General features: G+C 42.6%; 3 protein-coding genes across 3 annotated transcripts; 2 read left to right on the top strand and 1 right to left on the bottom strand.

Moving 5' to 3' along the window:
- Window positions 1-423: 423 nt before the first annotated feature.
- trip13 (thyroid hormone receptor interactor 13) lies at window positions 424-5183 on the bottom strand. The gene is made up of 14 exons (XM_037454710.2): window positions 5029-5183; window positions 4790-4867; window positions 4390-4549; window positions 4142-4268; window positions 3658-3713; window positions 3483-3573; window positions 3302-3374; window positions 3154-3217; window positions 2976-3062; window positions 2705-2811; window positions 2426-2579; window positions 1739-1851; window positions 1567-1636; window positions 424-1483 (listed from the first exon to the last, which is right to left on the bottom strand). Exons 2-14 carry the CDS (start codon window positions 4846-4848, stop codon window positions 1388-1390), a joined length of 1257 nt encoding a protein of 418 aa, XP_037310607.2. The 5' UTR covers window positions 4849-4867; window positions 5029-5183; the 3' UTR covers window positions 424-1387.
- Window positions 5184-5204: 21 nt separating this feature from the next.
- brd9 (bromodomain containing 9) lies at window positions 5205-9994 on the top strand. Its single transcript, XM_037454709.2, has 17 exons — window positions 5205-5345; window positions 5941-6161; window positions 6252-6371; window positions 6455-6617; window positions 6709-6766; window positions 7081-7225; window positions 7352-7462; window positions 7621-7808; window positions 7894-8026; window positions 8170-8245; window positions 8324-8419; window positions 8532-8664; window positions 8760-8871; window positions 8988-9044; window positions 9127-9232; window positions 9453-9623; window positions 9769-9994. The coding sequence occupies exons 1-17, from the start codon at window positions 5297-5299 to the stop codon at window positions 9858-9860; spliced, it is 2031 nt and encodes a 676-aa protein (XP_037310606.2). The 5' UTR covers window positions 5205-5296; the 3' UTR covers window positions 9861-9994.
- Window positions 9995-10191: 197 nt separating this feature from the next.
- Window positions 10192-15990, top strand: zdhhc11 (zinc finger DHHC-type containing 11). The gene is made up of 11 exons (XM_037452753.2): window positions 10192-10478; window positions 10990-11208; window positions 11660-11838; window positions 11940-12041; window positions 12129-12253; window positions 12365-12520; window positions 12613-12725; window positions 12815-12864; window positions 12947-13010; window positions 13089-13167; window positions 13777-15990. Exons 2-11 carry the CDS (start codon window positions 10990-10992, stop codon window positions 13902-13904), a joined length of 1215 nt encoding a protein of 404 aa, XP_037308650.2. The 5' UTR covers window positions 10192-10478; the 3' UTR covers window positions 13905-15990.
- The last annotated feature ends 92 nt before the right edge of the window (window positions 15991-16082 follow it).

Here is a 16082-nt window from a genome sequence, read left to right on the forward strand (position 1 = left end):
AATGGAATCTGTAACAGTTACATGCAAATGGCCTTTTAAAAAAGGTGACAGTGACGGGATCGAGTTGAAATGAAGCGTGTGAAGGAAGAGGAACTAGTGTGAACTGTTTGCCACCCTTTTACTTTCAGGAACAGCATGCGGAATTGGCCTTTGAAGTGGAGTGAAAAAGCTGTTGCTCAACAACAAACAAAGGGCACATTGTCTGAACCCGGCAGCTGACATGCAAACCAGCGGAGCATTCACAGAATGCAAAACACGTTCATGCGAACAAAGGAGCCACTGATCTGTTGGTGTAAACCGACTGATACATTTCACACAGGAATCATCTTCCAACCGTCTGCTTTTTACGTCAAAATATATGACAACCACTCACACAGACGGCAAATGTATATTTTACTCATTAAATATTATTTTTGATAACCACCATGAGACAGGTTCAAGGGCTATTGTAATCTTTTTATTCTGGTATTGTGTTATTTTTCCACTTACTGTCCACATTGCGATCATCCCATGTATCATAAAATACACCTATATAAATTCAGTCGTTCCACGTCTGAACCCCTATGACGGCGTCTGTGCACCACCAAGTGGTGGCCTGAAGGCATTGTTAAAAAAAGAAATCTCCAAAATGCATCCACAGCATTTCCACAACACACAAGAACATAAACCAAACATTTTATTACAAAGCCATTCACAAAATAAAGTGGTAATAAACATTTTATGTTAACGTATATATATATATATATGGAACTAACAATGACAACCAAACCTTTCAAAGTGAACACACAAATAGTCAACAAAAGAAACAGCATGTTTAAGTGACCGTTCAATTTTTAACACAAGTCTGCATTGCACATGAACACAAGCTCATTCTACTGATCCTGTGGATGAGAGAATCTCCGAGAGCTGACAACACATATCAAAGAAGAGCTGAAAATGGAACATATTGGCCCCTCAGATATCAGCAATAAAATCCATGGAGTGAGCTAATGTGTACAGTGATTTGAATTAAAGCTCAAATAACAAATTGTGAACTATTCCATTCCCTCGGAAACCAAAAAAAGCTGGCCCCGGTACGGTAAAGCTCAACATTACATAAAACCTTCTCTTTGGAACGAAGAACAGCGTAAACACAGGTTCAAGTATTGGGTTCGCCATCTAAATCCAAACTTTCTAGACCGAAGCACGGTAACCAAATTCACCTGAATCAAATACTTATATTATAGAGAGCGTTTGTTAAAACGCTGTTACTTGCCAATGGGTGCATCACGTTGCCGGCAAATTAAAAGGCTTTATTTAAAAATATGCAAGGGTTACAAACAAGGCCAGGCGAGGGGTCGAGGGCTCACCAACAACGATGCGTCAGCCTCTGGGCTCCGTGACAGGTTCAAACCGCATTGACCAGGTTAGCCTTCTCCTCCATCTGTTTGTCCACGGCTTGCCTCATCGCCTCCAGGAACATCTCAAGGGTCACCGTCGGCGTCTGCAGGCAGGCAAACAAACCGCGTTACGGAACAACGCGACTCCGCTCGCCATTCAATCTGTGGAACAACATCAAACGCCTACCATGACAAACAGCGCGTGGGCCAGAAACGGCAACTTCCTGAGAGCTCTTCCACTCAAACCTTTGCTCCTTCTGGGAGGGAGAAGGAAAAAAACAAATACCATCAGCCCCTGGCCGATGTCACTGGCACTCTGTGATTTGGGTTCGATCGCACGGCGGCGAGGCTTTACTCACACAGCGATGTCCCTCAGGCTCAGACTGTGTTCGGACACCTCGCTCATGGCGAAGCCCATCGTCTCCAGCTCAAACATGGTGAACAGCTGCTGCCGGGGGCAGATGATCTGGCACTGCGCATGTCACAGAGGTGTGGGAAATCAATCAATTCACCCTATTACATTAAATGCTGCTGCTGCTGAGGACTGTCGCTGAAGCACGTTGGTAACATTTATAATGGTGGACTTTAAGAATTTAATGCAGCCCTCTACTTCATTCATTGCCCTGCCACTCTCCCACCTTTCCATCGCAGGATTAAGAAAATGCCTCCCAGCTCAAGGACACCTCGATGGACAAGAGAAGCAGAGGATCAAACTGCCAACTTTTCAATCAGCGGACAACCGGATCAAATCTTCTGACCTCTGCTTCCCACCGCCATCATTGTTCTCATAAAGTCTTTTGTCAAGATATTGACTCAGAATTCCCCAAACAAAGACAATCCCACAATAAACTATTATACCCATTGGCCCTTTTCTAAGATGCAGTAGTTTGAACGTGGAAGTGTTCCAACTTGATATGGCAGATGTGTTTTCTATCATAACTTGTAATGTAATGTTAGCAATATCCCATGCATATCCTCAATATAAATAAGAATTTGATCCCAAAAAATAAATAAGAGGAAAAATCCTGGTGAGATTGTTCAGTCACCTTCATCAGCTCCTCCAGACAGGAGAGGTAGATGTTGTAAATGCCCTTCTCAGAAGGAGGTCCGATGTACTGCTTGATGTCAGCTCTGTCCACAAACGCCAGGTCTATCTTCTGTGTCACATTGGAGGTTGTCAGGATCACAACATTGGAATGTCTGAAATAAGAGACCAATGGTCACCACAAAGTGACATTTATAATTTTGATCAACATTGTAAGAAGAAGAAAAACGACGGCTTCCAAGTGTTATTCGCTTTAAGAAAGACCATTTTAGTTTGTGACCTTTTGATCTGGTCCAGTTGGGTGAGAACCGAGTTGACCACTCGGATGGCGTCGGAGGGCTCTGTTCCCGACTGGGAGGCGCTCCTAGCTGCTGTCAGACTCTCCACCTACCACCAATCATGTTCACACCAAAGTATTAGTCCCATAAAAGGCCTTCCGTATTTATCCTGAGCAAATCAATGAGGCAACGCAGTCAATAAATAAATGGTAGGTCGCTCCGACAGTAACGGATTCCAACAGTCAAGTTGATTTCCCTGAAGCCGATTTTTACCTCATCGATCAGAACGAACACGAGAGCTTCTTTGTCGTCTATCAGTTGTTGGATCTTTTGAAACATCTTTGTGACCAATTTACCGCTCTGTAAGAAAGAAGAATGATGGAAATAATTTCAGTTCCATCTAAAACATGCTTCAAGTCATCAATGTTCCATAAAAAGAAGCCAGGTGTACCTCTGAGAACCACTTTGAGAACAAGCTGTGGCTGTTTATCTCGACAAATTGCCCATAAGAATACCTGCCAGGGAGAAAGTCGTTTTAAATTAAAATAGCAGGTTCACTTACTGCTAAAGCAGTTTCCCTTAAAAGAGGATTGGCTTACCGACTGGACAGTCTGATGGACAGCTTCTGGGCCAGAGCTTTGCACAGTGACGTTTTCCCTGTGCCCGGGGGGCCTGAAGGTAGGCACACACACAAAGGGGTGAATGGGCCATGACACACACATCCTCCCGGGGATTACCTCAGCTGATAAAAAGGACTGGGATTTCTCACTGGTTATTTACCGTGAAGCAGCACAACGCGGTTCCACGAAATCAAGTTACTGTCAACATTTTTGTCCGAGAAGTAAATTGTTGTGGAAATGTAATTCAGGAGCTACAGGAGAACAAAGACAAGTAGAACTTTAGCAGTGATCATTGAAAAGGTTAGCGTAACTGCTATTTGGCTTTCCTGTCTTACCTGGGTTTTGACTCCATTCTCGTATACCAGACTCTCCCAAATCCCATTGAATTCAGCTGTTAAACAAACATTAAGTGACTTTAAGGGAGAATTTAGCAACGTTTGAATGGTAGAATGCAAAAGCTAACATTTAAATGCACCTTAACACAATGAAACATAAAATGTAATTCACTTATTATTACCGTGCACCTACATTGAGGCTGGAGCTGGCCTTTATCTTTCTTTCAATTACGCATTCTTATATTTGCCCTTCTCTCCACAACGGGGAAGGAATGCTTTGGTATGAATGGATTCCCATTGATTAGAATGGATTTAAATGATATCAGATATATTGGATGCGGCGTATGCGTAATAAAAGAAAAGAAAGGCCCGACTGGGGGTCATTCAGAAACACTGTTGCTGCTAAGTAAAATAAATGAGCGACTTAAACTGGAAAAGGAAAGAAAGCATGAATTCCTAACGCAGTCTTAAAGTACACCGTCACCTGCTGGCAGCAACCAGTGATTGGCGGCTGAAAGCTCTTCATCCTCCTCCAGACTGAGCGTGCTGGGTCCATCCTCATTCAGGGTGAAGATGTGAATGGAGACCGAGTAGCTATTCAAATCAAGGGGCTGAGAAAAATAGGTTAATGAAAAAACAATTATCAACTGCAAAGCATCTTCATCCATTACTTCAGACATAAATATATAAAGTTGACCGAAAACATTCACAAAGCAAACCAAAATAACAGACCTGTGTTATCAATTCATCTTGATCAACAATAGCCACAGATTCAACGTTTTTCTGCAGGAATTCCTTATCAAACTCTGTCCATCTGTAGTTTCCAAAGAGCGTGCTGTGGCGATTGAGCAGCCCGAGGACCTGTATCCTCACCTCGGACTTTTTAGCTGTGCTGGAATGTGAGAAAAAAAGTCTTGCTTTTACATGACTTCCTCCGATTGCCGACAGATACAATATGAACATTGGTTTGGACACTGATACAAATCAAGCTTCGGGCATTATACGGTATAATAATTTCGAACATGCATTCAAGTTATGAAATGTTCAGCTGAGACAAACACCCCAAAACATGACTTCTCATCCATCGCCCGGGTGTCTTTTCTTCACACACGGTCATGCTCAGCGAACCCACCTGTGAGATTTAACGTGAACGTCGACATCAATGTTTTGTTTGTGATTTTCGAACTCCATTCTGTCACGGCCCTTCCCCCTGAAAGTGTGAACAAGGGGAAAACCAATCACAACTTCAAAAACAGCTCTGCGACCAAGGTGGAGGTAGTGTAGCTAACGTTAGCTAACACCGCGGGCTAACGTTAACAACAGCAAAGTTAAACACTTTACTACATTGACAAAACGGACACAATAACTTACACCCTTTAGCGTTACGTTATCAGTCTGAGGACTTGGATAAATAAAAGGTCCGGGACTCTACAAACTCTCGACAGTTCGTGGTAGAAACCCGACCAGAACTTGAAATCAGCGCGGATTTGTCAAACAGGAAACACGTCATTGTTGTGGGTTGTCCTTCCGCCGCCGCTAGCTCTCGTGTTGCTAACGTTTGTTACGTCTGGACCGACGCTAGCGACCATTGACACCACAACCGGAGTAGACGCGAGTCTTCTGCCATAAAAACGGAGATATGGGGAAAAAACACAAGAAGCATAAACCGGAGTGGAGAACAGTCGATGGTACCTGGATGCATATTTTACTATTAGTCACCGCATCGCGTTTGTTCCAGCTCGCTGGGTGCTAGATAGCTTAGGTGGCTAACCAAACTGAAAAATACAGCAGATTTGCATATTTTTGTTGTTGTAAAATCAACCCTGCCACTACCATCCACCTCCCTCATCTGTCTGGTTTCATTCTCTACCAAAACCCCGAGTTATCATTTCCTTATAAGTAATTTAAAAGCATTTACAATTTGTAGATATTTAGTCAGTGAGATAAAATTCAAATTGGCTAACACTACGCATGTAACCAAAGACATATTTTTTCAATATATATATATATTAACTCTGGAACCATGGAATTGCGTCCAGCAAAACAATGCTGTATAATGCAATAAAACACCATAGACGCAATATATGAGAAGCCCCAACTTCATATAACGTGATCTAGCTAATCACTCTCTGACAAAAAAAACAACCTATTTTGCAATTCACGTTAATAACAGACATGACCCAGAGCGTCCTTAACATACTAATGACAACACCATTCCACATTATTACCTACTCCTCCCACAGCCTTTAATCGATCCCAACTACCCCCCTGTTTTGTCTGTAGACCATGAGGACAAGGCCCTTGAGAAGCCCCTGAAGCTTGTGCTCAAAGTTGGAGGAAGTGAGGTGACCGAGCTCTCGGGTTCGGGACACGACTCGAGTTACTACGATGACAGATCGGACCACGAGCGGGAACGCCACAAAGACAAGAAGAAGAAGAAGAAGAAAAAGTCTGAGAAGGATAAAGACAAATATGTGGATGATGAGGAAAGGAGACGGCGGAAGGTCGGTTTGGAAAATAACGTTAGAACTTGTTTATGTATTTATTGTGCCACTAGCAGTAAAAAAAAAAAAAAATCCACCCCTATTCTATAGGAGGAAAAGAGGAGGAAGAGAGAGCGGGAGCAGAATGAATCAGAGACAGCAGCTTCTACTGCTGTCAGCACCGGTGTACCTGTTGAGCCTTTCACATTACCAAAAAGTATTGGATTGGAGGTGAGTCAAACCTGAGATTACGATCAGCACTTTCTTAATGTTTTTGCTGGCAAGACCATGACAGCATGACAATATCTCATCAGCCGGAAGAGAAGAAAAAGAAGAAAGAGAGAGAAAGAGAGAGAGAAAGAGAGTTTGAGCTGGATCCTGATCCTGATCCTGAAGTGGATGAGTTTCACCACAGTTTGAAGTTGGAGTTCGATCAGCCAGGAGACAGGCCGTTCCGAGCATGCAGGACGCAACAAGGTAAGAATGCCTGTCTATGAATAAAACACAACCCTTCCTACTTTGAAATGGGTCCATGGACATCTGTATTCTTTACGTTTGCCCATTTCAGAAAGTGAATCGACTCCTCGTCAACAACTGCTGGAGCACTTTCTGAGGCAGTTGCAGAGGTGAGGAACACTGATTCAGTCTGATGGCTGAACCCACTTGTGATGCAGACCGTCTATTGCTGAAGCACTTATCATTAAGGCACTGTGCATGTGCTCAAGAAATAGCATCAACCAATATTTCTTCTAAGAAATATCAAATCTTTCCATTTCTAGACTCTGAGTGTTTCTGTTGACATCACTGTGAGTTTAGTACAGAGCAATTAACATTGCTGCCTTTATGGGCTCTTGGTTCTCAGTTTTTAATCTATTGGAGCATGTATTATTGTGAGTGGAGGTGGAAATAAGATCACATCATGTATCTTATGTTCCTCCAGGAAAGACCCCCATGGATTCTTCTCCTTTCCAGTAACGGATGCGATCGCCCCTGGTTACTCAATGATCATCAAACATCCCATGGACTTCAGCACCATGAAAGACAAGATCATAAAAAATGAATATAACACCGTTACAGAATTCAAGGTGAGGATACTTTTCAACACAGAGTGAGAGTTTGGATGGTGAATATGTATTTCTTTTGAGTGTATTATATAGGATAAGAAAATGTGTGCGGACCACGTTTGCCTTCATACCTGTTACTGCTTTCAGGCGGACTTTAAGCTGATGTGTGACAATGCCATGGTGTACAACAGGCCGGAGACGGTCTATTACAAAGCTGCCAAGAAACTTCTTCATACAGGATTTAAGATGATGAGCAAGGTAAAACGGGTGAATTTAGAGTGAATTTCCACTTGAAAACATCCCTGTGGTTGTCAACAACTTTCTGCTGTTGCTTTCCATTTTCTTCATCATACCCTCATCTCCACACATTTCCAACTAGACAAAGTTTCCACTTTCTTCCTCTGCCCTGTGTGCAGGAACGGCTGTTGGCTTTGAAACGCAGCATGTCTTTCATGCAGGAAATGGATTTCACCCAGCAGGCGGCCATTTTGGGAGATGAAGACCTTTCAGCTGATGTTCCTCCTCCAGAGATAATCCCCATCCCAGTGGAATCAGCCAAGAAGTCCAAAAAACAACCAGTTAAAGACATGAAGGAAGTTATCAGGTATTTTCTATTTGTAGCATCTGAAATAAATGTGGCTTTTTGTGTTCAATAACTGTGTAATGGTGTGTCGTCTCTGTTGTCTCAGTGACCTGTTTGAACCAGAAGGAAACGCCTGCAGCTTGACCGACAGCACAGCAGAGGAGCACGTCCTGGCACTGGTTGAGCATTCTGCAGACGAAGCTCGGGATCGCATCAACAGATACATGCCCAACTCCAAGGTTTTCCGTTTAGCTTGTGGAGTATTATTTACATACACCGTGACTACCAGCCAAAGCTATATTGTGTTACATAAAATTACACAGTGTTACTTCTTCAGTGCAATAAGTTGTGACAATTTGTTTTTTCTGATCGATGTTTTCAGATGGGCTACTTGCGTAAAGAGCAGGACAGTTCTCTTCTATACACTGTTGTGAATCAGCTGGATCCTGAGGCAGAAGGTTTTTAAATTTTATTTAATTTTTAAACATCTTTCAAATATTGACTACATTAGTGTAATTATTCTTAATGTATTGCAGAAGAGGAGACTCATAAGGTGGACCTGAGTTCTCTGTCAAATAAGCTTCTGCCTGGATTAACGACCTTGGGTTTCAAAGATGACAGGCAACACAAAGGTATCCAGTCACTCCATGTTGTTGGTTGTATTCCTCTGAATAACAATGACTCACATATGCCAAAAAAGTGTATGACTTAAAACGGATCATCTTGTTTTCTTGCTCTGTGTAGTAACGTTTCTGAGCAGTGCATACAACGTTCAGACCCTTCAGAAGAACTCCATCTTTCCCGACCTGCTACCCGATGAGGTGGACACTCTCTATTCAGCCTATGGCGACGACACAGGGGTACAATGTGCTCTCAGGTAGGGGGACTTTTCTGTAATTAGCTAAATTTTGATTTTAAATGATCTTGAAAACAGGCGGTTTTCAGCCTGCATGTGTGAACTTTGACCCGAAGCATACAGGAGTTTGTCAAGGGCTGCGGCGGCGTGACGAGGCGTTGGGTCGACAGGCTACTGGACACGATGACCGCGGGCGATCACACTAAAGCTGTCAATCAAATCCGACAGGTATCTGACTTACACCTAATATTACTTCTGTGGTTTTCTCAGTCTGCAGGGTTGTCCCCACCAATGCCACCACAGACTCGCCTCCCACCTTTTTTTCTATATTTTTTACATTTCAGAAAAGAAACATTGCGCTAATCCCTGAGGAAACCAAATCCAACATCTGTGACATACAGGTATGTTGCAGTTCTCCTTAAACTGAAGATATATTACGGGAGTTGGTCGGCTGTCGGACTGAAGCTGTGTATTTGTGTTTAGATGGCAGATGGCACTGGACTGGGGGAGAGTGGCTCAGTCCTGGACTTCATGTCAATGAAGAACTATCCCGACATGTCTCTGGAATTATCCCTGCTGAACTCATTAGGTGATTGTCTGCATCAACACTCTGACTGTGTCTACGTGTTAGATTCATGTCTTTCATAACAGTTATCACAGAAATATGAGTATGGCAAAAGTAGCAGTCAATGTACTTGCAGTAAACATTGCATATAACTCTCCACTCTGTCTTTTTCCTTTAAATGGGTGTTGTGCATTTCTTTGTTCATTTTACTGTCTTACAATGATCTTCCCTTTTTATTTTTCAGGTAAAACAGTAAAAAAAGAGCCTGGCAACGACGAGGGCCAGCAGAACTTTGACGAGGCAGACAAACTCCTGCAGGAGTTCCAGGACGCTCAAGTGGACCGAGTGGGCTCTAGGCCTTCATCCAACCTGTCCTCCCTCTCTAATGCCTCAGAGAGGGATCAGCACCACTTAGGTATTTGCAATGGGAGTAAGACTAAAAAAAATAATTTCACAGAAGGGAGCCTTTTAAATGCTTTTCGGCTGCAGTTTAAAAAACGTATAATTGAATAATAACACCAGTGCAACAACTTGAGAGCCGTATGTTCCTTCTTTTGCAGGGAGCCCAGCCCACCTGGATCAGTCCGAAATGGTTCATGATCCCTACGAGTTCCTGCAGTCTCCGGAGACAGAGAGCACAGCCAACACCTGACTGCATACAGTGCCATTTGGCTGTCCTGGGGCTGACAGCAGAAGCTTGGACTTATTAAACAATCTAGAGACAGCAGGAGTCTCTGACATGTTTTAAAGACTGAATATGATGTGAATATGAGTTTTGTTTGATGTTTTTGTGTGCAACAAATAAACGCTTGCACATGTATAAATGCGTGGTGTTCCATAAGCAAATGAGAAACGATATTATCTGTGTTCGCTGTTGCTCTAAAGAAGGGCGTATATATTCTGAGGTCTGATCCGCAAGCTCGATGCGCAGATACTCCACTGAGCGGCCACACTGGAAGAGAGAAACGCTCGTGTGTTGCGCATGCGCAGTAGGACTGTTTCCATAGCGCCGCTCCGACCTGCTGAGCGAGTTGATTCTTCAACTTCTGATTCACGTCCTTCGGGGACACAAGTAATAGGACGTCGGGTGGTTTTAATTGTCTATACCGGGTGTTTTCCGATCGCGTTGTTCGGAAAGTGTTTTTTCTCCAACATGAGCCTTTTTCTTCGGAGAGCACGCGCTCTACTGATAAACTAATCATTTGGGTCGGACTAATTGAACAGGAGCATATTGTTTTTACCGCATGGCCACTTTCTTTCAACGGCAAATGTAAGTATGTCTGCATTAATTCAAATAGACTGCTATTTTAAAATGAAACCGGTATTATTGTTGGCTTATATTCATAGTATTTTTAAACGATTTGAGACCAAATGCTATGATAAAGCAGAGCCCCTCTAATAACGTGAAAGTTATAGTTACTTAATTAATTTTTAGCAAACAGCCATTTAAATAATAAGTCTAATGAACGAAAGCACATTAATTGCTTTTAGATCCCACAAATTGCAGTCAATTTATAGGTTCTCTTTAGCATGTAACCGCATACATATAAACTAATGAAACTGTTGACCGTACGACTGTTGAAAACGTTTCCAGTGTGTTTTGGTACACACATAGTTAAATGCAGAGTATACTTCAAAAATGGCTGAACAGTCACTGTGTCATTATGCTCATTTTCCTAACTCATTTCCCCAGCAAATACAGTCCCAATCTGCCCGAGCTGATGTTGTACGTGTGACGTGTGGAGGAAGCTCCTTCCCATCTGACTGTGTGTGTTCTCCAGATGAACTGCTTCAGCCAAAAGCTGAGACGCACAGCTCCCATGCGCGGTAACAGTAGAATGGAGCTGGTGCCCTCCAGGCCCCCCAGGATGAACGGATGGTCGTGGCCCCCTCAGGCTTTACAAGTGGTCGGCTGGCTGGTGTTAAGCTACCTCGCCATAGTCAGCTTTGGCGTGTACATCCCTCTTCTGCCTCTGCCATGGAAGCCTGTGGTCTATGCTGTATCCTTAACACGCAGAGAAAAGCTGCCTGTAGTAGTTCATGAGTGTTAGGAGAGCAGCGATTGGTATCTCAGTTTTGAATACGCAGCAACCATTAGTCTCTCTGCTAAGGTTTTGTGTGGACAGTTGGAGGAGACAAGGATGGAGTTGTGTGGTCAGTCTGTATGGGCTGCAGTCACACTAAACGTGTCTCTGTCTCCGTGACTGCGGCCTCTATCAAGCCCAAAAGACACAATCAATGGTGTTTTAGTCGAACGTTGAATGCTGCATGACGTAAACAGTGGTTCATTAAACTGAGGCTCCACTCAGCCATGGGAACGGTCCATTTCGTCTTCCTACGAACGATCCACTTTTTCCACTCTGGCCACTTACTATTCTGCACTACATTGTCATATATTCCAGTATCTTTTTTTATGTTATCACTATTTTTCTTGACTCTTGTTGTGTGCAGCTGACTGGAATTGCTTTTATTGTACACGTTTTTGCCCATATTGCTGTTTTAACAATAGACCCGGCGGATGTCAATGTGAGGGCCAAACAGAGCTATTCCAGTCCAATGGCGCTTTTTGACAGGTCGAAGCAAACGCACGTCATCCAGGACCTACACTGTTATCTATGTGATGTCAGGGTGTACGTATTCTCTAATGCCATTTAGTTATAGGAACGATATAATTTGGCAACCATGAAAAAGTTGTGTTTTCTGATGTTTAACATGTTGAATGTTCACGTAGCGGCCCTAAAGTGAAACACTGTGGCGTTTGCAACAAGTGTGTGGAGGACTTTGATCACCATTGCAAATGGCTGAACACCTGTGTGGGAGGCAGAAACTACCGGTAAGACAACACTGACTTCATGTCTGATGTTTAAATGAACGGTGGAAGGCTTTATGAACTGACGTCAGCTTCTGTGTGTGCCCTCAGGTGCTTCTTTGTGGCACTGTGTTCTGCCATGCTGGGCATCCTGCTGCTTGTTGTTGTCATTTTATTCATATTCATTCAGCACTACCTGGATCCAAACAGCCTGCGGACCGCCCCGCAGTTTGACAGTGAGTCACCATCATATTTGACTTTTAGAAGCAGCTTTGATCGTACTTTAACTCATTCCGTCATTTAAAGCTATTTGAGTGTTAAGCGTCTTTTTGTGCTACTTTGTGTAGGTCTAATGGGGAATGGCACCTGGCTGGTGTTTTTACCCATAGCACCCTTAAAGACCGGTTCAGCAGGTCTCCTTATATTAGCGTTCATCACAGCCATGCTGAGCATCACCTCCATGCTGCTACTCGGCCATCTGCTGGCCTTCCACTTTTACCTCTGTGAGTCAAAATTTTCAAAACTTAACTCTTTATGTGGCTCTCTTTTGCTCATCCAGTCAATATCCCTTATTTGTTCCCTCTTTGCTTTACAGTTTGTAAAGGCATAAGCACATATGATTATATAAAGAGGCAGCGACAAAAGGAAGCCAGGAACATTGAAACAGGAAATCACCAAGATGCCAAAATCACTAGCCAGGACCGACAGGTGAGACGTGTCCTTTGCTCCTCAGTGACTGCGATTGGTTCATTTGTTAATGGGTGTGTAAAAATGTTTTCTTTTTACTTTTTAAAAAGAATCAAGAAACTTCAATCGACTGTGAGCCAGCATTATCGCATAGTTCAGGGTAAAGTTCCTTAAAGCTCTTGTTGCACTATTTTCACAGCCAGTTTTGTAGATAATTAATGCCATTCTGTTTTTCCCTGCAGTACCTGCAAATTTGACAACGAAGGCCCACTCACAAGCCGACTTTCAGAGTCGATTTGCACTGAGGTAATCATGTCTCTCAAAATCTTGCTTTTAATTTTATTACATGCATCAAATACATCAACATTCTATTTGGTTTTCCAGGTGGAACACTTTAATAAATCAGCAGATAAAGAGAATAGCTTCCAATATGGCACAGAAAGTCTCACAAACAACACAGCAAGTAAGTATTTGACAATTATTAACACCACAGAGTGCTGCAGGAATGAGTGAACCTCAGGTGACATGTTTGCCCTTCCTGTCTTCTTGTATTTGTTTTCTTTAGTGTTTCTTTAATCTATTTTTTGTTAAATGCCTGAATTATAGTCTTTGATCTACACAATCTTGAGAGATTCTGGTCATTTCAAATAATTATGTGAGCAGATAACCCTCTGTGGATTTTGGAGCTTTTATTTTGGTAAATGAGTCTACTAAAGGTTATTGCGCTGACTAGTCAGCATTTATGGGCTTGTTGTGTAAACTCAAGCTCATGCGACTTTGGTGTTATTCATTTATTACCCAATGTTGACTCGATATTCTGCAAATTCACTTTTCAAAAATCATAAAACTGGTTTTTATCTGTGAAAAAGCAAAGGTATTAGAAACGCAGTATAAGTAATCACACCACAAACTTCAGTTAGGACGAGTATTACATTAGATATGAAATGTTTGTTAGAATGAATGGTTGTGAAAGTGAATTTAAAAGGATGAATGCAAATTCCATTGTTTTTTCTGTCACATTTATTTCTGTTTGTAATGAACACTTCTCTCTTTTTTGTTTCCCATGTGTCAGTGAGCGATTACAAAAGCTGCAAGCTGGACACTGAAGAGGCTCGGACCGCAAGTGAGAAGTCTGGTCAGCCTGTCCCCGGAGTGCAGGACCCTTTGGGAAGCTCCGTTATGACCCCAAATGACACTTAGCAGTTAGTAATGTTTGCACGGTGGTGCATCAGGAGAATCTTTTCAGAAGATATGCCTCATGAAACTGAGCCACAGGACCATGGAGCATTGTTGATAAGGACAGAGTTGGACTGAACTCCACAGTTTGATCCTGAGGCAGGTTCTTCATCCAATGGACATTTTGCATGCAGATGGAATAGCTGTGGCTCTGTCATAGTGTTTTGTGCCTTTCTTTCCATTTTATCGCACTAGTTTTTTAACGATTGAATTATTTAAAGCATTGTTTTATCTCACTTATGTGTATAAAAGGTCAAAGTCCAGCCCCAATTCCATGCTAGCCTCTGCTCTGCTAACGTTAGTCAGATAGCTGGAAGTCTTGTCATTTTAGCTGATGGCCAAAAGTGAAGCCTTTTATGGCAAAAGGCATCGGCATTTGTTTTTTTATACCTTCATGTTTATATTTTATTCAAGAATTTGAAGAAAGGACAGTACCAGCCCATTACGAGTGGCTTCTAAATTTTCTTTGTTATTTTTCCATTCGTGAGCTGTCACATATTGGCACCACTAGATGTTACAACCATCCCTTAATGTTTAGGGGAACACAAATGGTGCGTTTCCACCGAGCAGTACGGTTCGGGTCGGGTCGGTACCCTTTTATTTGTGTCTCCACTGAGAAAAGTACCAAAAATCCGCACCGTACCGTACCACTTTTTGGGTACCCTTCCGTTGGGGCACAGTTGTTTGGTACTAAAGGGTAGAGCAAGTGACGTTACCACTACTTTCTGGAATACACCACGCCTATTAAGTCAGGGTACTGTTGGCGGTGGAAACGCTCACCAAATCATGGTTAACAGACCCGACCCGTACCGACCCGACCCGTACCCTACCGTCCGGTGGAAACGCACCAAAAGAGTCCAAAAATGGGACTGACACAGAATAGAAAAAGGCTACCAAAGCACTCGCAGTTTAACAATGACTAACGTTTATTAACAGATGAAAAGAACAAAAAACAGAACGTACCTTTACTAGCCATGTACAGGAAATACGTTGTGCAAAAGTAATGGCTTTTTTTTCTTCGACAACGTCACCACAACTTTCAAAAGCAACAGCATCAAGAGTTTGGGAGAGCTGTATCATGATGCAATGAAAGAATCAGTTAATATCCAACAGAGAGAAGCAACAACAGTCACACGAGCTAAAGAGGGAGATGGAACAGAATCTCCACAGTTTTGGTGATACAGGTACCGTGAAAAGGGCCTCGAATAGAAGGGGGACCTTTTGCATTTTGTTTTCATCTAACTACCATGTTTCAGAGTGGGTTGGCTCTGATGTGATCTATCATAATTGAGAGAATATTGTACAATATAATTTTGTATGTGGCTTCAATATAACCTTGCTCCACTAACTGAGATGTCATTTTCAGTAATTAAATCCCACACAATAATATAAAGATGGTCATGGAGCGCATGTATGGGGACAGTACTGCATGCATTTTGGGTAACATTTGGCCAACACGTTTTGGTTAGCAATCCATTGTAATATAAATGCAAGAATCCTTTTTTATGTGCTATAGTTCCTGCAAGGAAGAAAATATTGCAAAGAAATATCAGAAGCCCGAAGCCAAACAGTGATGTTTGCCAATGAGAAAGTCCTAGTGGGGTGATGGCTGCTATTAACCACACGGTGGCGCACGTGAAGCAGCTAGAAATTACTATGACTATGTCATCAAGTGATTTCAGTTAAGCAACTTTTTTAAAATTATGATACAAGCTCTCTCTTCTCCGATAGACATATAGTAGTATGGTATATATCTAAGAGCTGAGTATGAATATATGATCTATCAGCAAGGGTAGAGTTTACATAATGTCCACCCATGTCCATCCATTGGGCTACATGGTTATGTAATACATTCACACGCTGGAACTCAGCAAGCAAGATTCAGGGGGAAACCATCCCTTTGGCCGACAGAGAGCCTCCTCGCAATGAAAACGAGGTCCTTTAGGGTCCATTTAACCGCAGCCAATGTTCAAGGTGCACTAATCATATAAAAACATTTTTATGGCTTCTGTATGTGACCATTGGCCACTCATTTCCTCCCTCCTTTTCTCATGGGCACACACACACACACACACGCACACGCACATGCACACGCACACGCACACGCACACACACATACACACACACACACGCACGCACGTT

The sequence above is a fragment of the Pungitius pungitius genome, chromosome 11 (assembly GCF_949316345.1).
Source record: "Pungitius pungitius chromosome 11, fPunPun2.1, whole genome shotgun sequence".
Taxonomy (NCBI): domain Eukaryota; kingdom Metazoa; phylum Chordata; class Actinopteri; order Perciformes; family Gasterosteidae; genus Pungitius; species Pungitius pungitius.